This window comes from Eucalyptus grandis, chromosome 6 (genome assembly GCF_016545825.1).
Source record: "Eucalyptus grandis isolate ANBG69807.140 chromosome 6, ASM1654582v1, whole genome shotgun sequence".
Taxonomy (NCBI): domain Eukaryota; kingdom Viridiplantae; phylum Streptophyta; class Magnoliopsida; order Myrtales; family Myrtaceae; genus Eucalyptus; species Eucalyptus grandis.
In genome coordinates, this window is record NC_052617.1 from 39,511,306 (window position 1) to 39,531,883 (window position 20,578).

The 20,578-nt window shown below is 40.0% G+C and overlaps 2 protein-coding genes across 2 annotated transcripts; one reads left to right on the forward strand and one right to left on the reverse strand.

Annotated features, from left to right (window-relative positions):
- Positions 1 to 927: 927 nt before the first annotated feature.
- On the reverse strand, positions 928 to 11,544 carry LOC104449671 (RAB11-binding protein RELCH homolog). The gene is given in 21 exon segments (XM_039315704.1): positions 928 to 1,502; positions 2,180 to 2,284; positions 2,436 to 2,571; positions 2,652 to 2,792; positions 2,871 to 2,976; positions 3,062 to 3,260; positions 4,046 to 4,178; positions 4,287 to 4,404; positions 4,495 to 4,591; positions 4,594 to 4,708; positions 4,798 to 4,950; positions 5,153 to 5,362; positions 5,467 to 5,541; positions 5,631 to 5,759; positions 5,852 to 5,926; positions 6,198 to 6,764; positions 6,851 to 7,021; positions 7,688 to 7,795; positions 9,336 to 9,499; positions 9,930 to 10,082; positions 10,919 to 11,544. Coding segments are annotated over 21 exon segments (3,537 nt in total). The 5' UTR covers positions 11,118 to 11,544; the 3' UTR covers positions 928 to 1,119.
- A 5,560-nt stretch (positions 11,545 to 17,104) lies between these two features.
- On the forward strand, positions 17,105 to 19,985 carry LOC104449673 (protein PLASTID MOVEMENT IMPAIRED 2). The gene is given in 4 exon segments (XM_010063907.3): positions 17,105 to 17,341; positions 17,475 to 17,655; positions 17,788 to 19,184; positions 19,186 to 19,985. Coding segments are annotated over 3 exon segments (1,923 nt in total). The 5' UTR covers positions 17,105 to 17,341; positions 17,475 to 17,526; the 3' UTR covers positions 19,583 to 19,985.
- Positions 19,986 to 20,578: the final 593 nt, after the last annotated feature.

Consider the following 20,578-nt stretch of genomic DNA (forward strand, 5'->3'; position numbering starts at 1 on the left):
TTCTCAGACACCTGGTAGAAATTGGGTTGCCTTAGAATTCAACAGAAATACTTGGAAATTATTCTAACAGCAGTCGGCCACGGGGAGAATGCCAATTTGGTTCCTCGTAAGTACTCAGGGAGCCACATGAATCACGGAATAGGTGCGAACGCGTTGAATCCGTCGCATGCCGTGAAACTTCCCCCTTAATCAAATACAAGAAAAACCTATCGATTTGTTACTTTGATCTGCTCTGGACTGGAAGTCAACTTGCTTTACTCCTCCACCCAAGCATGCTAACGGTGAAGGCTGTCCAATTGAGATTTTGAGGAAAATTACTTGAAAAGTTAATCTATTGTATTTGTACCAGTTCAATCTTAATATTTCAATTTGGCTAATTTACTTCTAAGCCTATTGCATTTATACCAATTCAGTTCTAAACATTTCATTTGTGCCAATTTAATTCCAAACATTTTGATAATTTGTCGATTTAATTTTCTGGCCAATTTAGGTCAAAAATTACTGATATGACAATCTAATTATGCCAACTATCTTACGTGATATAATCAACATTGATATGGATAATTTTTAAAATTTTCTGAATTTTTTTATTATTTGTAACATTTTATTCTAAATGTGAGATTTTACAAGCGACAATTTTTTATCGATTAATTAGAAACTTTGCATCATTTCAGCGCCAACATCAGGAATTAGGGAGTATCCTCGTGTTAGTGTGGTTATGATAATTAATAAAACGACCTTATCAACTAGAAAAGGTGAGGTGACGGCATTTGCGAGTGATGTGGTCGTTAAAGCTACAAAATTGCAGAATCATCTTTAACGTTTACTATCTAGACTAAATGGGAAATCGACAATTTTTGCCAGCGACTTAGCACTTGGAAGAATGTGTAGGCAACAGCAGCCAATTATGACCGGGCTGGACAGAACTAAGGAAAAATAATCTGAAGTTTTATTCGAAAATAACCCCCGACAAGAAAGTGGGAAATAAAGACCTATTCTTTCTCATCTTTTCTCTATTCTCGATTCAATATTTATATCACCTCGTCGAAGTCAAAAGAATTGATTGAAAATCATTTACATGTAAAGAAATTTTTTAATTTTTTTTCAAAACTGGCCAATTCATAGAGGATGATCCTCCTCACTTTTGGACCTTCCCCGGAGCATGTCTGTGAAGTTTCCTCTCATTATACGCCTGAAGCGCGTGTCCTCCATCGGAGGCTGTGGGACCGGCTTCGGCGACTCTGCTTGCTCTACTGGTGCTACTGCTTCCACAGTTTCTTTCTTCCCAAGAAGTCCTCCCTCACCGAAAAAGCTAGTCATAGAGGAGGGAAGCCCGAGATGAGCACCCATCGCTTTGCTGATAGCCTCCAAAGTTCCACCCGATCTTTCCTTCAGTATAATTTCTAGAGCTTCCTTGTGAGCTGGATCAAGCGCATCCCAGTCTTTCAACAAGTTTTGTATGGCTGGAATGAGGAAATCCCGGACGCTAGCTGCAGAGAGATCTGCAGCAAACAAGATGCAGCAGATAAATCATGAGCCGATGCCAAACAAGCCAAGTATAATGAGCATACGAATGCATCATCCACTTATAAGTGAACGAACTTATAGCCGATAAACAAAACAATGGTTACTTCAGCAATTGATGCTGGTCCACTGAACATGTTTCTACTGATAAGCAATATGTAAACAGATAAAATAGGTTGGATGAACTTTCTGATATCCCATCTACCATCTTGCAACACACAATGAACAAATGAATGCCCAACAAACCATATTTTCCAGAAATAAATCGGTCAATGATCAAGCAGACTGCAAAATTGAGGCAAATAGATTAATGCAGTCCCAAAAGACTAGGAATAACGAGCGAGTGGTTGTCACATTAATACAGAATGTCCACTTCTTGGGGCAAAGTATGTGTTTGAACAACCATCCAAAAGAAATATTAACTCCTCCAATCTACACCACAGAGAAGATGGAGTGAATTTAGATACCCCTTGCATAGAAAGAGGCACTTCATTTGGATATTTATAAACCAGCATCTTCCGCACTATTGAGCTAGTGGCTCAAGGTAGTTCACAAACACAGATTAAAGATCCTATTCAGAGAGAGGAACGATCGCACTCTGAAAGAAGATAAAGCATTTACTTGAGATTGTTCTTCCAATTCTATAAGCACTAACCTGTAGTATCCAGAGCACGAATAGATTCACAAAAGGCATTGGCTCTTTCACGACGACGAAGCACATCACTGGCAGGAATTGGTATGTTGGTGAAGTGAAAATCTTGGATAAAAGATGTGTCTCTTGTTAAAGAATCAAAATATCAGATGCTGCAAGTTTCAAGTATAAGTCTAACTCCTAGCCAACAAACTTAAGACTGATAAAAGCAAAAGACCAAAAGAAAAACAAGAAAAGCACAGTAAATCTTATGAAAAGATTTGGAGGATATAATCCCTCAGCCGTTCTGTTGTATGAGGTACAGCTACCCCTAGTGCACGAACAACAGCAATTGTAGCTTCATGTGATCCATCTTCAAGAAAAGCATCCATTTGTACCCGTATCTTGTCGACAATCTGTTTGATATAATATGGTCAGTAAATAAAAGATAATTGTAATTTACAATTTTACATTCAACTTATTGGAGAAATTTTACCATGTCATTTTTAAAATGTTGGGCCACAGCTCCAAAAGCATCTATGCTTGCATACTTCACATTTAAATTCTGATCAGATCCAAGAGTCACCAGAGCAGGAAGAACATGAGTTGATGCGACTTTCGCATCAATGTAAGGAACCTATGACATGATTGAGACATATAAGTTTCAGATAGATCACTCGTTGCATGAAGAAATCCAAAGTATACACAGGCTTACAATGACTTTCAACAAGTTGGCTGCACTGATCTTCATATTTACATTTGAGCTAACAACCATTTCCCACAATATACCAAAGATCATGGCATGATGCTCTTCGGATGTACTGCAAATTTAAGGAGGAAGAAACTTCATTAGATTAAAAATAAGATATGGAGCGTACAAGCATGTGATGATTGAGAAAGACAGACCAAAGGAAGCGGACAGCATAGAAAATCTCAGTTTCTTGCTTTGTCTGACTCTCCATCCCTGTTTCTTGAACCAAGAGCCTCCTTAAGCACTCTGCCAACTGTTCTCTCTTGCTAGGAGCACCTAAAACACCAGCAAGGAGAAGTGGCAAGACACACATTGTGGCAATTCTCTCAGCAACGGCAGTTCTTGGTTTCAAACCTGTAACCGAGAAAAGAATTTCTGACTTTCAAATGCCAGAAGAAAGTGATAATTTAACATCACATGTTCATACATCACTAATTTAACAAATGCCACTATTCCACAAACCCCAGGCTTCTTCTAGTACCCTATCTAATTAGCAATAATGACACAAATGGTCCCTGAACTTTGATCCAATGTGCAATGTTGTCCTTGAACTTTAACTCAATGTGCAATGTAGTCCCTAAATTTTTAATTTGTTCGATGTGGTCCCTAGATTGTGCGTACTAAAAATCCATTAATTCAAGTTTGGGGACAACATTGAACATTTTCATACAATCTAGGTACTAAATAAAACATGTACTAAAAATCTAAGGATTACATTGAACAAATTAAAAGTTCAAGGACGATATTACACGTGCCAATTTCTAGGACCACATTGAATTAATTTAAAGTTTAGAGATCACACACATTGAGCCAAAGTTTAGAAACCATTTGTGTCATTTACCCTCTTATTTACTGATAGGGGCACTTATGGAACTTCATTTGCATTTTATAAAAGCATATCCAGTTGAAGTAGTTCTCAGTGAGGTGAATAAGAGAATAATACGAGAATATTTTACTCCTTTGCACCTTTCTTTGGAGCAAGCAATATCTCTCAAGTTTGTGAGAGCAAAAGTGAAAATTTATGGTCATCAACAGTCTTAACAAGGTAAGAATAGGTTTCAAAAGCAAGGTACCATTGTTGAAATTTGACTAATTTGCAAAGGGAATCATACTAGCTTTATTAACGTTTCTCTCATCACCTTTGATTTTTGTACGGGCAGTAGGTGGGAAGTACTTCAAATCAGCATCGTCCCCGACTGCCACCATAAATATGGGCAACATTATGTGCGTCAGGTAGTAATCTCCAAAATGTTCTGATACTGATAATAGGAACTGGATTGTTATGGCAGAGTCAGTAAATATAGACAAAACAAATGCCTGACATAAACAACAAAAATAAGAAGCTAGAGAATCAAAAGAAAACCAAGAGGAGAACTCCACCTTTGTGGTTCGATTTCTTAAATTGTCTTCTTTCTGAGGCAACAAGCACATCAGCTGTATTAGATCAGGAAAGCAGTCTGCATGCATCCATTCAAATGTAGGCCATTCTAATTTTCCCCTGAAGACAAGATTAAATTCAAACCAGGTATAGCAAGGAAAGGTCTTTACTAAGGTAAATTACGGTGCTGACAAGAAACAGAAAACTTACTCAGAATACATTTGTAATAAGGAGCTCGAAAATACAGTTCCTGTCGATTCTGAAGCAGAAGAAAATGGGCATGTCTCAATTGCTTTTTGATATACAAAGGAAGCATTTCTGAAAGCATCCTCAATAGAACATCAATATTCCACCGCTCACGTTCTCCTAAAACGTGAAGATGTGACTCCACAGAACCTTCAACTCCCGAAAGTGGTGGACAGCGCTGATGTACAGAGGAAGAAAATCATTGGAGAACCAAGTATGTAAATGCTAAACACAAACAAAAGAACAGAGAGAGTCAAACAACCCTACCTGCGCTGAGCTCAAGGTATGAGAGAGTAAAACTCTAAGGACATGGTCCAACTTCTTTCCCCAAGTCACAACTGCTGGAACTAGTTCCTTCAGAGTAGTTTCCACCACCACACCAGAGGGATCACAGACCAGTTGAAACATCAATTCCTCAACCTATCAAACAACAGAATGTTCAAACAAAAGAATCAGTATGCCTTGTCTTTCTATGCACTCCAGGGACAAGGCACTCTACAATTGGGGGACTCCCTCTCTTGACCACATGTCATCAACCTGTTCTAGAGCTTACATTGTAGCCAATTCTGGCAAGAAGTCAGATTTCGTCTCCATGATTGCCTCAAGGGATAGTGAGGCTGACCTTGAAATATTTGTCCGTGTTTGGAAAGAGTGGCAGCAGCAAAGTCAAGTTGTGCGCAGCAGCTTCACGAACAATGGTAGCAGAATCCTCCACCAATTGTTGAACAATTGACAAAATAAGAGAATCACGAATCTCAGGCCTCACAAAATCTCCAAGTTCACCACACGATTGAGCAACAAGCAGTCTACGCTCCTCATACATATGGTTTATCTGAAGACAAAAGGCCAAGGAGATCAGTATTCACGAAACTAGAAAAAGAGGACAGGACAAAGGAAGAACTGGACAGTCCTCAGCATATAGAATTCGATACTCACTTGTTCCCAACACTGAGGAAGCAATTCTGATTCCGTCCTCATCTCTCCTACATTCTTGGCAAGGGTAACACAAGCCTGAAAAAAAGAACCCAACAGATTAAGCACTATGATCAATCACAAAGTTTGGTACAATAAGCAAGTGGTGTTCTTAACAATCGACCTACATCCATTATGATTTGCCTCTGTTGTTCATCTGGACGTTTGATTAAATTAAATAAGGTATGTGTCAAGGAATCTCTTGTGCTGCTATCTGGATGCCGCTCAATTGCACACATGATCAGAGGAAGAAGCTCCTGAAATCAAACAAACCCCGTACGGTGTCAGGGCCAACCCCCTCATACGTAACATAACATGAGACATAATTTATAGTAATCAAAATGCCAACCTCTCGATGGTTGATCAGAACATAAGGGACTATCTTTGGTAGAGCATCTGCAAGGATTTGAATTGTTTCCAGACCCTGTGAGGCATGCAATTACTTCAGCTAAATTTGACTAAATCAAGAACAGCTTAAAACAAGAGCTCATTGTAAGGGTTTCTCCACCTCAGAAAGGACACAGGTGATCTCAATATTCCAATAAATCATGCGAGTTTTGTTTAAAGAAAAGGAGGGAACAAAAATGCAGCCACCCAGCCAATAAGCACTTCAGCTGCTGCAGTTGAGATGAGTATATATAAACATCACATGCTTGACCCTTTTAGGTGTTCTATCAGAAGAAATGTTAGCTTACCATCTCTTCTGCAACAGCTCCACCCTTTAAATCACCAGAGTTTGTGAGGTTCCCACTATCCTCATTTGGCACTTCACCATTTTGCTTAGCAACACCGTCACCATTACTAAAAGTGCAGTTCTCAGCTGAAGGTTTAATAGCCGAATCTTGCAAAACTTCCTGAGGTTTAGGAGCATCATCAACAAAGGCTTGAACAGCAGGTGAATGACTAACCAGCACATCCCCAATGCCTGGTTGACTGTTTAACAACTGAGGCAAGACATCTCTATCTTCGTGTATATCCACAACTTCTTCTCTCTCACTAAATTCTTCCTTAAAGTTGACTAAATCAACAAAATCAGGAGCAACTGAATCTTTGGCCTTCAAAGTCTCTAATTCCTGCTGAAGCAGTTCTATTTCTTCCTTGTATCTTTCCACTATTTGAGATTGGACATGGTCAATGTCAGCAGCTGCCAAGTTTCTTCCAGAGAGAGATCCTTCAATATGCATCTTCAGTGACGTAATTTCAGCCCTGCATTCATTTAGCTCCTCCCTTTGTCGCTCCAAGGACTGCTTCAAAACTTGTACCTGAGGATACATGTCTGAAATATTTGTCATCACAATATCAGCATTAAAAGAACAAACAAGAAGTTTTAAGACAAATGAAAAGATACCTGGGTCTCCCGATCTTTCAGATCTTTCTGCAAAGCTTCGACTGTTCGGGTCAATACACCTACTTGACCCTCTGCTGCATCTTTGTTTCTCAACAGAGCTTCTTTTGCGTTAATCAAATTCTCATTTGCTTGTCGTAAGGACTCATTTTCCCGAATCATGGCAATTTTCTCCTGCATGTAGGAAGGTTTGACTTGTTTTTTCAACACTTAAAACAAATAGGAAAAAAAATTGTATTCAAGCAACAATCAGTTTTCGAATACCCAATCCCAGGAAAACCACAGGTCTTCACAGGTACACGGGTTTCGACGCTCAAACTTTCTTGCTTAAACTAAATTTAGTCAAAAAAAAAAAATCCAAAAGTTGGCCCAGAAAGGCAAAGACACATCCAAAAACAAACTATGGATTAATGTCGAATAGCTCATAACAATTGAACAGCACTCACAGAGTCAGAGCCATGTGAAACAATAGGTGTGTGGTTATAAGGACATAGATTACAGTCAGTCTGTGTGCTTACAACAGAGGGAAAGGTAGTGACTGTAAACGAAGGATGGCATAGGTCACGCTGGAATGATGCAGATATAGTACTAGTCATCAAGAACAACTTGTTCCAGCAGAAAGGCTTAAGCTCGGTGAATAGAAGGGTAGTAAAAGAGTGCTAGAGTGACCTTAGCAAAAGTGAAAAAGGGAGGACGAGAATTTATTTTCCTTTTGTTATCTAAGTGCCCAAAGAATTTCTCAATGTCACCCAACACTGGGAAAAAGAGCTCATGCAAATCCCTACACCAACTTAAAAGAAAAGTGACTTTATTGGGAATCTTCTATATTGCTGCAAGTACCTCAGCTGCCTCTGTAGTGGATGAAAGATACTGATAGTAGTAATGTCTTAAAGCATCTGGCACATGTGCTGGTGTTTCCTGCCACTCGTCAAGGTTCTGGTCCGTGACCTGCAGAAGAAAATTGAGCCTTTGTTAGTGTTCTGAAAACTACATAAGGACAGATAAATGTGTTTCCATAGGATCTTATTCTCTGTAATGAGCCACATGGACGATTACTAGAGAAGATGAAAAATTATTTTGAAAATTTCAAAAATGTTAACTAAAGTAATGCAAAGAAAAAGGTTATCTTGATAGAAACTGATGTGCCTTTTTACCACTTTCAAAGGTTTTCTTAATACATTATCACTCTGAGTAAAACATTTTAGCCACTAGATTTCCCAATTGAAGAACCCATTCGGAAATAATGAAGTCTGGTTTATATGGCCTCCATTCAAGTGTCAACCAGGCCAATGTTACATATGTATGCAGCAATTAAGAACACTAGAACAGACCCACGCGACGCCATGGATGAACTTAATCTTCTATGCAACACACATTTTGGCTAACGGATATTCCAACATCATCATCTCATATGAATACTTATCAGATGGTGAATCAATATCTCATACTTACATTTCAAGTTTGTCTGTAGCAAAGAGAGAATTTAACTATCTCAAGACATCTGTTAATAGCATTGAAGTATTCTCATTTACAGTAATATTTGTTATCCATATCATATTAGGCAATATCAAAGCACAATGACTTACACTGATCTAATTACAACCAAAAATGAGTGATTATGAATAATATTAGATAAAAGATATGCTTGCATATAAAAATCTTCTATAAGTAGATAAAAGATAAAATGAACAGATTGTGTTAAAGGAAATTTATTTTCTATAAACAATTTGATCATAAATACTAATTTCTTAATTAGTTTCCTCTTGACTTGGTTTGATAGAATGAACTAATTTGATAACAAAAAATCAGTTCAAGAGAAAAATTAATTCTGCCTAAAGTAAGAGCCTTATCGACAGAAAAGAAACCCAAAAAAAAAAAAAAAAAATGACACTGGAGGCGACAGTGTTGGGAATTGAACCCTCAACCTGGCGCCAAACAAGCACATCAGTTCCCCGACCACTGGGCTCCATGCTTCCACCTTAAATTTGTGCACCAATCATATATATATAAAAACAAATGTGCAAGTCAGTGGGATTGGGCGGCCTATCAAAGATTGACACATGGCGTTCTGAGGTGAATGCTCAACGGCTTCTGTCTTGGTATACCACATTTATATATTTAAAGATACGGTAAACTTAGAATAGTTGGAAATGCTAGCTCCAATACATCTATCCCTTCTCATTGTTCGTTACAATATTCATATTATGTTCAGATAGCTTACTTCTTTTAAAACAACAAAAAACCATAAGTTTACGATAGAAACCGTGGTTGCCTACTCTACTGACTGCAAATATGATATCCAGGAATCATTGTTCAAATCTTCTAACAGAGTTTGTGAGAAAAGACAAAAAAGAAATGGAGATCTAAATCCAGTTTCAAGAATGAGAATCAAATCCGGAAGGAGTAGAACATCAACATGTAAAGGCTAAGGTCCTATTCATCAGAAGCAACAGATGCAAGATAATTGTATTCATGATGTCTTTCATACCTCCTCATAAAAAGTCATTGCAGTCAGCCTGTAGCCTGCCATAAGCAAATATTCTTTCACCGCACAGTTAAGATCACAACGTTCATTATCCTTTAAAGGGCCCAGGTCAGAAAATGAACTTTCCCTCTTTTCTCTCTGTATATCATGTCCTCCTTTTGTAGACTCTACATTAGGAACTGCAAATGTATCAAAGTTTAAAATAAATTATTGCCAAAGTTATAGGAAGCCCATGTATGTTCATGACTATCGTGATACAAGTGTTCCTGAAAGATTGGAATATTGGCATAGCAGTGATAATAAGTCCCATCATCATACAGCATTGTTGTAGCACCTAATTGGAGGACCATTTATGCATGAGGTTTGTACCAAAAGAAACAGTCAAAGCATAAAAATGAGGGGTAGCATGAAAAACTGTTTTGCATACTTCTACTCTGGAAAACAACTGTTTTTCTTTGTTGGCTTTTCTCCACAACTGAATGGTAGTTTTGCAAAGAAAATAGACACGGTATCATCAATGATTTAATAATTGACATGTGGGAAAATTATCCCTCCTCAACAAGCCAAGGTAAGACCTACAAAAGAAGTAGAGCCTACCACTTAATTCATTTGCAGAAATTTCTGATTTCTTCTGCAATTCTGTCTTCAACTTTGTGATATCCTCTTGCACCAAACGGAGCTCATATTCACAAAAGGCCATTTTTTCCTCCAATGCTTGCTTCTCTTCAAGCAAACTCTGAGGGTCTGCAACTGCTTGTGAAACAAACATACCATGATTCAATGTTTCAAAAGAAATCATATACTCAAAGTACATGTAGATCGATGTGAGATGCTAAAAGTCATCATGGACCACGACAAAAGTTCCCAGCACAATGTTAAAGGAATGCAAACTTCCAGATCCCAACTTCCCATTCTACAGAACAGCAGGACTGGAAACTTATGAGCAAAACTCCACTATATATAACACGAATACAAAAAAATGAGAAGAACTTCAACCATACATAGGCAATTGGGGACAAACAGAATATGATGTTAACCAGCAGCTTCTTAACTCAACCAGAAACTTATTCTCTCTCCAAGATACTTTAGAACGTAAGTGGAGTCTCCATTCAAATGGAAGATATGGAGTTAGGAAACAAACCAAAACTAATGAAGAAGCAGACCGTGGCAGCACTACGAGCCCTCTCCAATCGCCACAACCTATCATCCTCTAAAAATGTAACTTGACAGAACCTCTCTACCCCAAGGAAGTTCGCCATTTTTAACTACGTAGAAGATCATGCTATTGCCATGGCCAATATCCGAAGAAACCAATTACTAATTCTGTGCAGCTTCATATCCATTGACCGCCATAGTCCCCTGAACTGCCTCGATCGTTTACGAGAGTTAACAGACTCAAGAAGCTACATCAGCAGCCGAACAATCGAGATCCGAAACTTCGAAATGAACAAAATCAGGAAATAAAAGCTCCAATTCACCATTAAACAACAAGCTCCAATTCGCGTCCCCAAGCCTCATTATCCAAAAAAACATACATATACCCGCAGTAGCTACGCCAGCAATATCCGCGATCCCCGGGGACGTACCTCGGAGAGCGTTGAAACGAGAAATCTGATCGGGAGGGAAATGGGAGGGATCCGCGAAGAACTCCCGGAGGCGGATGGCGTGGGCGTCGCGGCCATCGTCGAGGAGCTCGTGGAGGAGCTCGAACGCCGTCAGCAGGTAGTTCTCCTCCAGCAGGAAGTTCACCACGCAATTGCACAGGGACGACCGCTCCACGTCCATGACCGGCGGCGCGCGCTCCCCACCCAAAGGGATCACACGGATCTCAGGCTCGGATCGCGCTCGGCGATCTCCGCATCCGAGACGGGAGCTTCAGGCCGAGAGCCGCTCCCCTTCCACCGGCGGCGACGGCGACGGTGACGATGTCGATGGAGACTCGGGATCCGAGGCGAGATCCGTCGCCATTAAAATGGAAGTTCCGAGCTGGGATTTTTAGATTTTTATACGTACTGGCGAGACGGAGGGACGTTCCCACGAGCCGCGCGAGTCGGGGCTCGGGGCGGGTGGTCCGGAGCTCAAAAGGAGCCGCTCTTTTCTGGACGCACGATGAGACCGGTGGCAGCACGGAGGGCGTGATGGACGAGATCTGATGGAGTTTGGGTGAACCTCGTGGCGGAAGAAAGCACGGCCGACGTGAGCTTTGGAACGCAAGTTGTCGCGAGTCAACTCCCTCCTTCCTTTTTCGCTTTTTCCCTCTTGGGACTCCATTCAAAGTAATAATTTTTACTGCTCCGAAAGTCTATTCATTTCACGAAAAATATTTTTTAATATTTTGATAATTTAAAAAATGAATTAACAGAAAAAAATTTCTTATTAGCAAAAAGATTTATATTTAAATTCACGAAAATAATTTCATTTTGAATAAATGAAAATTTTCTTTTCTCAAAATAGCCTCAAATATTAACATTTAAATTCGTTATGCTTAATATGAGAACCTAACATTCATTGTCAAGTCCTTGAATTTTTAACGAAATTTGCAAGAATTAACGATTCATTAATTAGGAAATAATCCATTATCAATACAGCTTTCCATATATTCTGACAACTCTTTATTTTTCCGAGACTTTTGCTTAACTAAATGCATTATTGATCAAATGAATTTTTTTTTCCATGCCAAGGCAAAATAACGTTAGACAATAATTATTTAGAACATCGAATGTGGACTTACATATTTACAGCCAAATCTAACAATAGATTAATCAAGAAGTCAAAGTTGAAACATGACCAAAATGGGATATCACCACAAGCAGTGACGGTGATCTAAAAAGGCAATATTTATTTCAAGTTTTCTATGCAGATAGATCCAAATCACTAAAACCACAATAATATCACAGTCATCTGTCGACTTATCCTAATCTGTATTTCATGATTGGTGCATAGAAATTATAGTGTCGCTTTCATGTTTTGCTTTGCTAGAATTGGTTTAGTGGCAAGGCAAAAGTCAAGACGTGACCTAATTTAGAGAGATCGAGGAAAATTCTAAATAAATGTACAAAGTACTCTCATTTTCTCAAATAAGAAACTGAAGCGAATATTATTTCGAATAAGAGTTTGAAGTGCCATTATTTTTTCAAATAATGGCTTAAAAATGCATTATTTCAAATAATGATCTAAAATGCATATATCAATTTCAAAGAACTTGAACTCATCAAATATTAAGGGCAATTTCATATTTTTCTAAAATTTTAATTTTTTTCTTTTTTATTTATTTTTCTATTTTTTTTCAAAAAAACTAAAAAAACTAAACTAGAAAAAGAAAATGCAGGCGAGAAGGCACCTGTGGTTGCTAATTGCCACCTCATCGCTCGATAAGCCAGCAAGCCTAGCTTGGTTGGCTAGCATCGCCGACCCTTCCCCAAGTGCTGGTAACCTCACCAACCTTCGTCGCCACCCTCGACGGCCTCCTATGTTTTCTCTTTTTCTTTTCCTTCTTTTTTTTTAATTTATTATATAATTTAATTTAATTTAAATTGTATTTGTGTCACACCCCGACCCTCTTCGGAAGTGCATCATCTCAAGTCGCTTAGGCCATTTGATTGCAATATCCCAAGAAACGTGGCCAACCCATTCATGTTATTGATTATGTATATACATAAGTGAAAAGTAGAAACAAATTACTCGACTATTCAAATAGGGATAGCATGAAAAAACACACTTATATATATATATATATATGCATCAATAACTCATCACATCATACAAGTTATTTACATCCAAACTTAAGCATACAAGCTTTAGCACCATCCACTATGCCACATTTTTTTTTGGTCGATCACTATGCCACATTAGAACAGCCCAAAAGTGCGGCCACTATTATCTCCAAAAGGGCTCTTGAGGTAAACCTAGCACCTCTATTAATATGAGGGTGGCTTCAAAAAAGTTATGCACCTCCATCACCCACTTACTCCCTATGAGTTGCATGCACTAGGGCTCCGGCTCAATGATCATGTCGAGGTCAACCTCTAGATCAAACATTGCCCCGTCAAGCACATCCAAGTCCATCACATCCCAACCGGTATTCCTTAGTCCTACACCCAAAGGATCGTCAAACCCGCGGATGGGGCCATACAAGCTATCCCCTACCCAAAAGTACCAAATTGAAAAGTGGCGGGGCGCTAAGTTCTAGAGCCACTCATAACGCTCATAACATGTATTGGTGCCTCTAATCAGATATTCAATAACCTCCCGGCTTTATTGAATGAAGACCCCAAACTTGGCGTGGCAGGAGGGCTCAAACATTCTTAGGGCTTGAAAACATTTCAACAAATAACAATAAGATAAAACTCAGTGAATAAGCTCCCTAATCCTCGCTTAGGAGATAATTCACCTTGGAATCAGCCTAAACATGCAAGTTATCTATCGATAGCAGATCAATAGCAAAGCCTTTGCTTTGGCTTAACTATTAACATGAATAGTTATCTCACTTCCTCAAGGCCATTACAATATAAGCACATAGGCAATTCTTACAACAAAGGACATACTTATGAGGCAGAAATAAGAATGTGCAATATCTCATAATCATGCACCAATGCCATGCAACAACCCAAACATAATCACATATCATTCTCATGCACATTTCACACATATATGTTCAGATTATTACAATTGTTCAAGCCCACGGTCAACCTGAAGGTCAGCGGTTTTTCGGCATAACCAGACATTGTCACGCCTCATTGGGCACAACATCATCCCGCATATGCATACACCTCAAGATAGCACTCCAATTGAGGAGTTTCGTTTTGAAATACATCCGTGAATGGCATCCCGTTAACGTGGGGGCACCCGAACTTAATCAAGCATTGTCTTGCATAATCATACGTATCATGACAGTTCCATTACCCCATATAATCATATGCATCAAGATATTTAGGTGATCACACGAGTATACCATCACTCAAACTCATTTCATATATTTCTTATTAATCGATGCAGAAGAGTGTAATGCTCATATAACATGCAATAGTATTAAACGCATGCACCCATATCGTGCTATCCTAATATGTGATCACATATTTATCGTGCATTTGTCAAAGTATCATGTTTTCCATTTCATAACATAATGCATCATAATAACAAATGATACTTCAATAACGTTATCCCTTTACTTAGTCTTACATTCATACCTATTGGCTACCATTATTAAATGCCATAACATCCTCTTTTTCTTGTTCCAAGGTTTACATGAGCAAATACCACATTCAAAGTTAGCATCCAATAATGCACCAATCAATTTAAAATCAAAGGCCTATAGAACACCCATTAAAATAAGATAAGTCATTGCATTTAAATATAAGTCCTTATGATAACCTATCACATGCCATCATAATCTATCCGATAACTTATCTCACCTTAATATAACTTATCATAATAACTTTATACATATCACATATCACAACATGATAACTTATTGCATAATCACTTATCATAACCTATCGAAAACCAACAATAACTTATCACGATAATCTATCGGAACCCTACAATAACTTATCATGATAACCTATCAGAATCCAATAATAACTTATCTCAATTACCTATTGAAACCCTACAATAACTTATTGTGATGATCTATTGAAAACCCATGATAACCTATAGCGATAACCTATTGAAAACTACAATATCCTATCTCTTAGACATACTTATCACATCACCCAAGACATCATTTAAACCTAATCTAGTCCTAATCTAAGTCCTAAGTGTAAGCACAACCCTAGACAAGGGTTAGAAAGCCAGTCACTCCCTATTCCAAGCTCGGTAAGCGATAGCGAAGGAGTAGCAAGGGATGGACAGCAGCCACGATAGCAACTGGTCACACTCCAAACAATTGATAAGGGGGCTGTGGTGGCATCACGATCGAGGTACGGTGGTAGCAAGACGGGCAAACGGCATTTTTTGGGTGTGTGGTGTCCAAGCCAAGAGCAAAAAAAGGGAGAGGCAGGCGGCGTTGAGGGATGGTCAGCCTCCACTTTACCTCCAAGACTCGACACAGTGACGAGGGTGGTGGGGCGGAAATGGAGTCTCAACGAAGGATGTGGACAGTAGCCGGTAAGATCTAGAAAGAAAAAGAGAGGAAATGGCTTGCAAAGATAGTGGAAATGGAGAAGTGGGTGTTCGGCTAGTGCAAGGAAAGGAGAAAATGGAAGCAAAGTGAGAAGAGAAAGAAGATGAAAGTGACATGAGGTAAGGGGGAGGAAGGGAAAAGAGAGATTGTGTGAGATCTTGCCAATTAATGCTTATACTCTCAATCCCATAAAATCCCCACAGCCATGCACATAATTAGATAGGAAAGCCTCTTGAAGAAGCAAAATCCGTTTAAGCTAGGCTTTAGGGGTGACCTCATCCCCCTTCTCCATCCAAGTGGCCACCCCCTCCCTTGGCCCTTTCTCATCTTGCCATTTTGTCCATAGTTTGAAGAGAGAATAAATGGAACTTTACAAGAAGATTTGATACTATTTATGCATACAGGTGCATATAATGCAAAATCTTATGAAAGGTCAAGTTGAGCTTGGAAGGCTCATGGCTCCTTGGCCCGACCCTCTCTTGGGCATGAGGCCCTTGGACCACCCATCCATGGGCATCGGGCCCATTGGGCCCACATGGGTCCTTGTCCGCGATCCGTTTCCACTTTTTCAATTTTTTGTATTCCACTTATGAAAAATTGAGTTTTTGCCCTAAAGTGGCATTCTCGAATCTTCATTGTTATCCCACTTCGAAAATTTGCTACTTTTGAAATCCCCTAATGAAAAATGGTATCGAATCGAGGGATGAAAACATCCTTGATCGGCTAGAATTTGTTGTCGATCAACGAGATTAGACCCTTATTTAAAATGACTATAGCTACTTTATACCCTTATTTGAGACTAATACGGATACTTCATGCCATTATTTAAAACAATATTCATTCAATGCCTTTATTTAATAAATGAGAACATTTCGGATCTTTTTTTGGAATTTTCCCGAGACATTATTACATGCTTTCAGAGCGTCCTTTGTCCAGCATCCGACCAATTACGAAGTACTAATGGATCGCGGATGCATGCGGTCGAGTGAGGAAAAGCGTGGCAGTTCTCTTGCCCCGTATGTCTCCGACGGGGCGGGGGCATTTGATTAATATGTTTTTGTACGTGGAGGCCCTTCTCTTCGAAAGGCGACATAAATTGCTACTTCTTTTTTAATTTACGTTGTTTGTACTGGTACTGATGCGAAGTGCGCTATCAGGTGATGTAATCCCGTCCTAGTCCCCAGCTACCAAGGGCTCTTGGGACATCCACGAAAAGTTTGGGACCAGGTACGGCTCCCAGAATGGGATTTTTTTTGTTAGAAGTCATAGATTCCAGAAAAAAAAAAATTGATAACGAAAAAAATTGCGAAAAGGGATGATTTTAAGCACTACGAATCTTTCTTTACCTCTCTTATGAACAATTAGACATCATTTATGCATGAGATGAATTATACGATTTCAATTTTCTATTCTAGAAAAAACTCTATTTCATGCATATATGAAGTATAAGGTTTCGCATGAGAATTCTATTAGCAATCAAATTACCAAAATATATTATGTCTAGCATACTACCCCTCTTACTAGTTTCAGGAAATGAGGATATCGTCGGGGCGAACGAGCGTCTTTCGTTAACCATATTTAATCAAAGAAAATTTGAATTTATCACCCAACTGCACATTAGCAGATGAGAAAATAAAAGTACTCAAAAAGAAAATTTGGAACAAGAAAATAGATGGCTGAGGATCCTCTGAATACTGTAGCCAATCATCAGAACTCGATGCCTCAGCTGCCGGTTTATCTTCTTCATTCGAATCCAATATGCCTCTCCTACGCACGCTGATGCGCCTGCTGGGTTGGCTTCTTGGACTCATCGCCCACCTCCAGAGGCTCAGCTCATCCTCTTTGCTCACTCAGACAACCTTCGCACTTACCTAAGCAACGGCACAAGGTAAATCTTGTCATTCGGACACCCTTTCTTTAAGTTAACAATCTGAAATAGCCGAAGCCCGAGTGTGTTTCTCACCATGATATTGCAGAGTGTCTGCAAGTTAGTCTTCTTCTGATTCAGTGCTCCCTTTCAGTCCCCAAGTTTGGAAATTTTGCCTTTGAATTTTGATTGCTGAAGAGATTGGCATGGAAAGGAGGGAGCTTGGTGGTGACAGGAACATTGGCTCTGTCAAAGCAGCCATTAATATGTATGGAGAGAGGATTCTTGAGAGCAGCGGCCCGGCTTTGAGGAATACCCAGAAGAATTACCCCGAGGTAACATTTTATTCATCACTTTTGGATTAATTTTTTAGTTTAGCCAGTGTTTTTAACCGTGATGGTTGATGCTTATTTAAGAATATGCAAGTGTTTCATTGTTTAATTCATTCGAATTCCAATCTCGTGAAGAATTCCTCTTCGAGAGCTAAAGAATTGCTTCTGGCCAAGAAGGACATTACCCGGTACCGCGAGAGGAGAAGGAATGCTCAGTCCACAAGAGCCGAGGCGGAAACCGAGCTCTCCGAAGCGATGAGCAAGGTCAAGAATCTGAAAGCCATGGCCGAGGCGTCAAATTCCAATGCCAAGTCGCAGCTGCGCGAATTCAATAAGAGAACAAGGCCGCAGGCGCTGCAGGGCGTTCGGATGAAGGAGAAGTCTCGGTATGAAGAAGTGATGAGAGAGCTCGAACACGTCAAGCAGGAACTGAGCAAGCTTAAGCTGAACGTGGCTTCTGTGCTGGACGAGAAATCGCGGGCAGAGAAAGAAGTGGAAGCGTCGAGCTCAAAAATGCGGTCTTACACAAGCTCGGCCGAAGCGCTGAGGAAGGAGATCGAGGAAGTTGGCGAGGAACAGGTGCTGGTCGAGTTGGCGCAAATTGAAGCTCTGAAGGAGCATGCGGCCATCGAAGCTCAGAGAGAGAAGGAATTGAGCGAATACTCAACCAAAGTGGAAGAAACGAGGCAAAAGATAAATTATTTGAGAGAAGTTGAGAATTCGAAGGAGCTAGAGGCTGAATTGGCTGTAACATTATCTGATGTCGATGTGCTACAGAATGAGCTGAAATTAGTGAGAGAAATGGACAAAAGGGTTCCGATGGATAATGGCTTCCAGCATCCAGAAGACGGAATCAAGAAAGGCGAGGAAGATGAAACCTTAGTCATGTTACGGGCGGTCACAGAGGAATTGGAGGAAGCGAAGAAAGAATTGGGGACTGTCAAGGAAGAGGGCTTTCAATTTATGTCCTCGATGGACATAATAAGGAATGAGTTGAAGTTTGTCACAAAAGAAAGAGCTCAGCTGAAGAAAGCAGAGGAGAAAACAGAATTGACTGTCCAAAGTCTCAATTCCAAGCTGCTGAGAGCGAAATCCAAGTTGGAAGCCGCGACAGCAGCCGAGGAGAAAGCTAAGTCGATCGCCTCCAATCTCTCACTCTCCCTCGAACAGTTAAGGACAGAAGCAGAGGCTGCAAAGAAAGAGGAGGAGTTAACTTTTGAAGAGACCAAAGCGATTAAGGAAGAGATTCAGAAAACTGATGGTGAGATAGATTTGACTGAGGAAAGACTACAAGCTGCTATGCAGGAGCTTGTAACAGTCAAAGCCTCAGAAGCGCAAGCACTTGAGAACCTCAGAACTTTAATTGAGAATACAATGAGAGAAAGAGCTGCTGTATCTCAGCAGAGCTCTTCGATCACTATTTCAAAATTCGAATACGAATATTTGACAGGCCGTGCCACTGGGGCTGAAGAACTCGCAGATAAAAAGGTTGCGGCGGCTCAGGCTTGGGTCGAAGCTTTGAAGGCAAGTGAGAGAGATCCTGATGAAGAGCGAGCTGAGACATAGAGAGGGGAGAGAGATGAGGGTGGAGGAAGAGCAACAGGTGTATCAGACGGAAAGGTCGCTCTCTGCGAAGAGAAGGGTCGAGGGAGAAATAACAACTTGGAGGCAAAAACGGGATAAGATCTCGAGAAGCAAGAATGCTCAACTGGCTTTGCCTAGGAAGTCCCCGAGAAAACTTACAGGGGACAATGATGATTTTTCTCCAGCCACAAGAGCAAAGTTCCGCAAGTCAAGTTCACCTGGAACCCATGTTACGGCTCGGTCAACCTCGATAACTCTCAAGAAGAGAAGGAAGGTGATGCCGAACCTATCTAAGCTATTCAGTGGAGGAGATATGAAGAAGAAGTCCAAGGAGCTCCGAGATTGAATGGCTGTCCAAACCGAAGCGCTCTTTCAGGAAGTTTTCAGGAGGTGTAGCTGTTTCCACATGGGGAGACAAGACCGGGATGGTCAATGTTTGCCAGGATTCGCAGGTGGGGAGCTCACACCAGCATCGTTCCTGTCGTGAGAGCTTCAAATATCAAAGGCTATTGAAAGAGTGCATTGGGAGGTTTGTTTTCTTCCTGTCCTTCATCGGTTTTTGACATTGTTGAGCTCCAGCTACGGCGACAATACACCATTGGCACATTTCTTTTGAGTTTTCTTCTCCCTTGACCTTGTTCCAGTTTCCATGAGCCGTGTCTGATCTAATCGAGCTATTATAAGAAGACCAAATGACTGCCGAGTCAACTTTGATTACTTATATACAAAAGAAACCTGTTATATCGTTCCTGTTTTTCTGTTTCTTTTCCCCTTTCAAAACAAGAAACTGTAGTTCTGTGTGCAATTCCTGCTCCCGGTAGCCAGGAAAAGAGATACTGATAAACCCAGTCCGTATATGAAAAGATTGAGAGGTGAAGTTATCAACTGGGTATGCTTGAAGGATGAATAGCAACAATCAGTGGTTAGCACAAATCTGCAATTTGACACGGAATATTTTCAGAACTGGATGGCTATTAGCAAAGAAATATGCATCCTTAAATCAAAATAAAGATGATGCCTGCTGAAACAAAGCGAGAAAGAGACCGACGCACCAAACACATGAGATGTTTATGCAACCAGATGGAGATTATGCATAGGATCAACCACAATAATGACTTTGCACAGCATCTCCCTATCCTTAATATGGAGGAGCTTGTGAATTTGAGTTGCCCGAGAACAATAAAAAGCTAGGCTATAATCATTTGGTACATTAAATTTCATCGGACAGAGCCTCTTTGAACGTATCATTGCCAAAAAATGACAGCGAACTTCAGACAATCCTGAACATGTAAAGCTAGAACAGAGTTTAGCAGAGATAGCTTTCCCCAGCTCAAATCACACA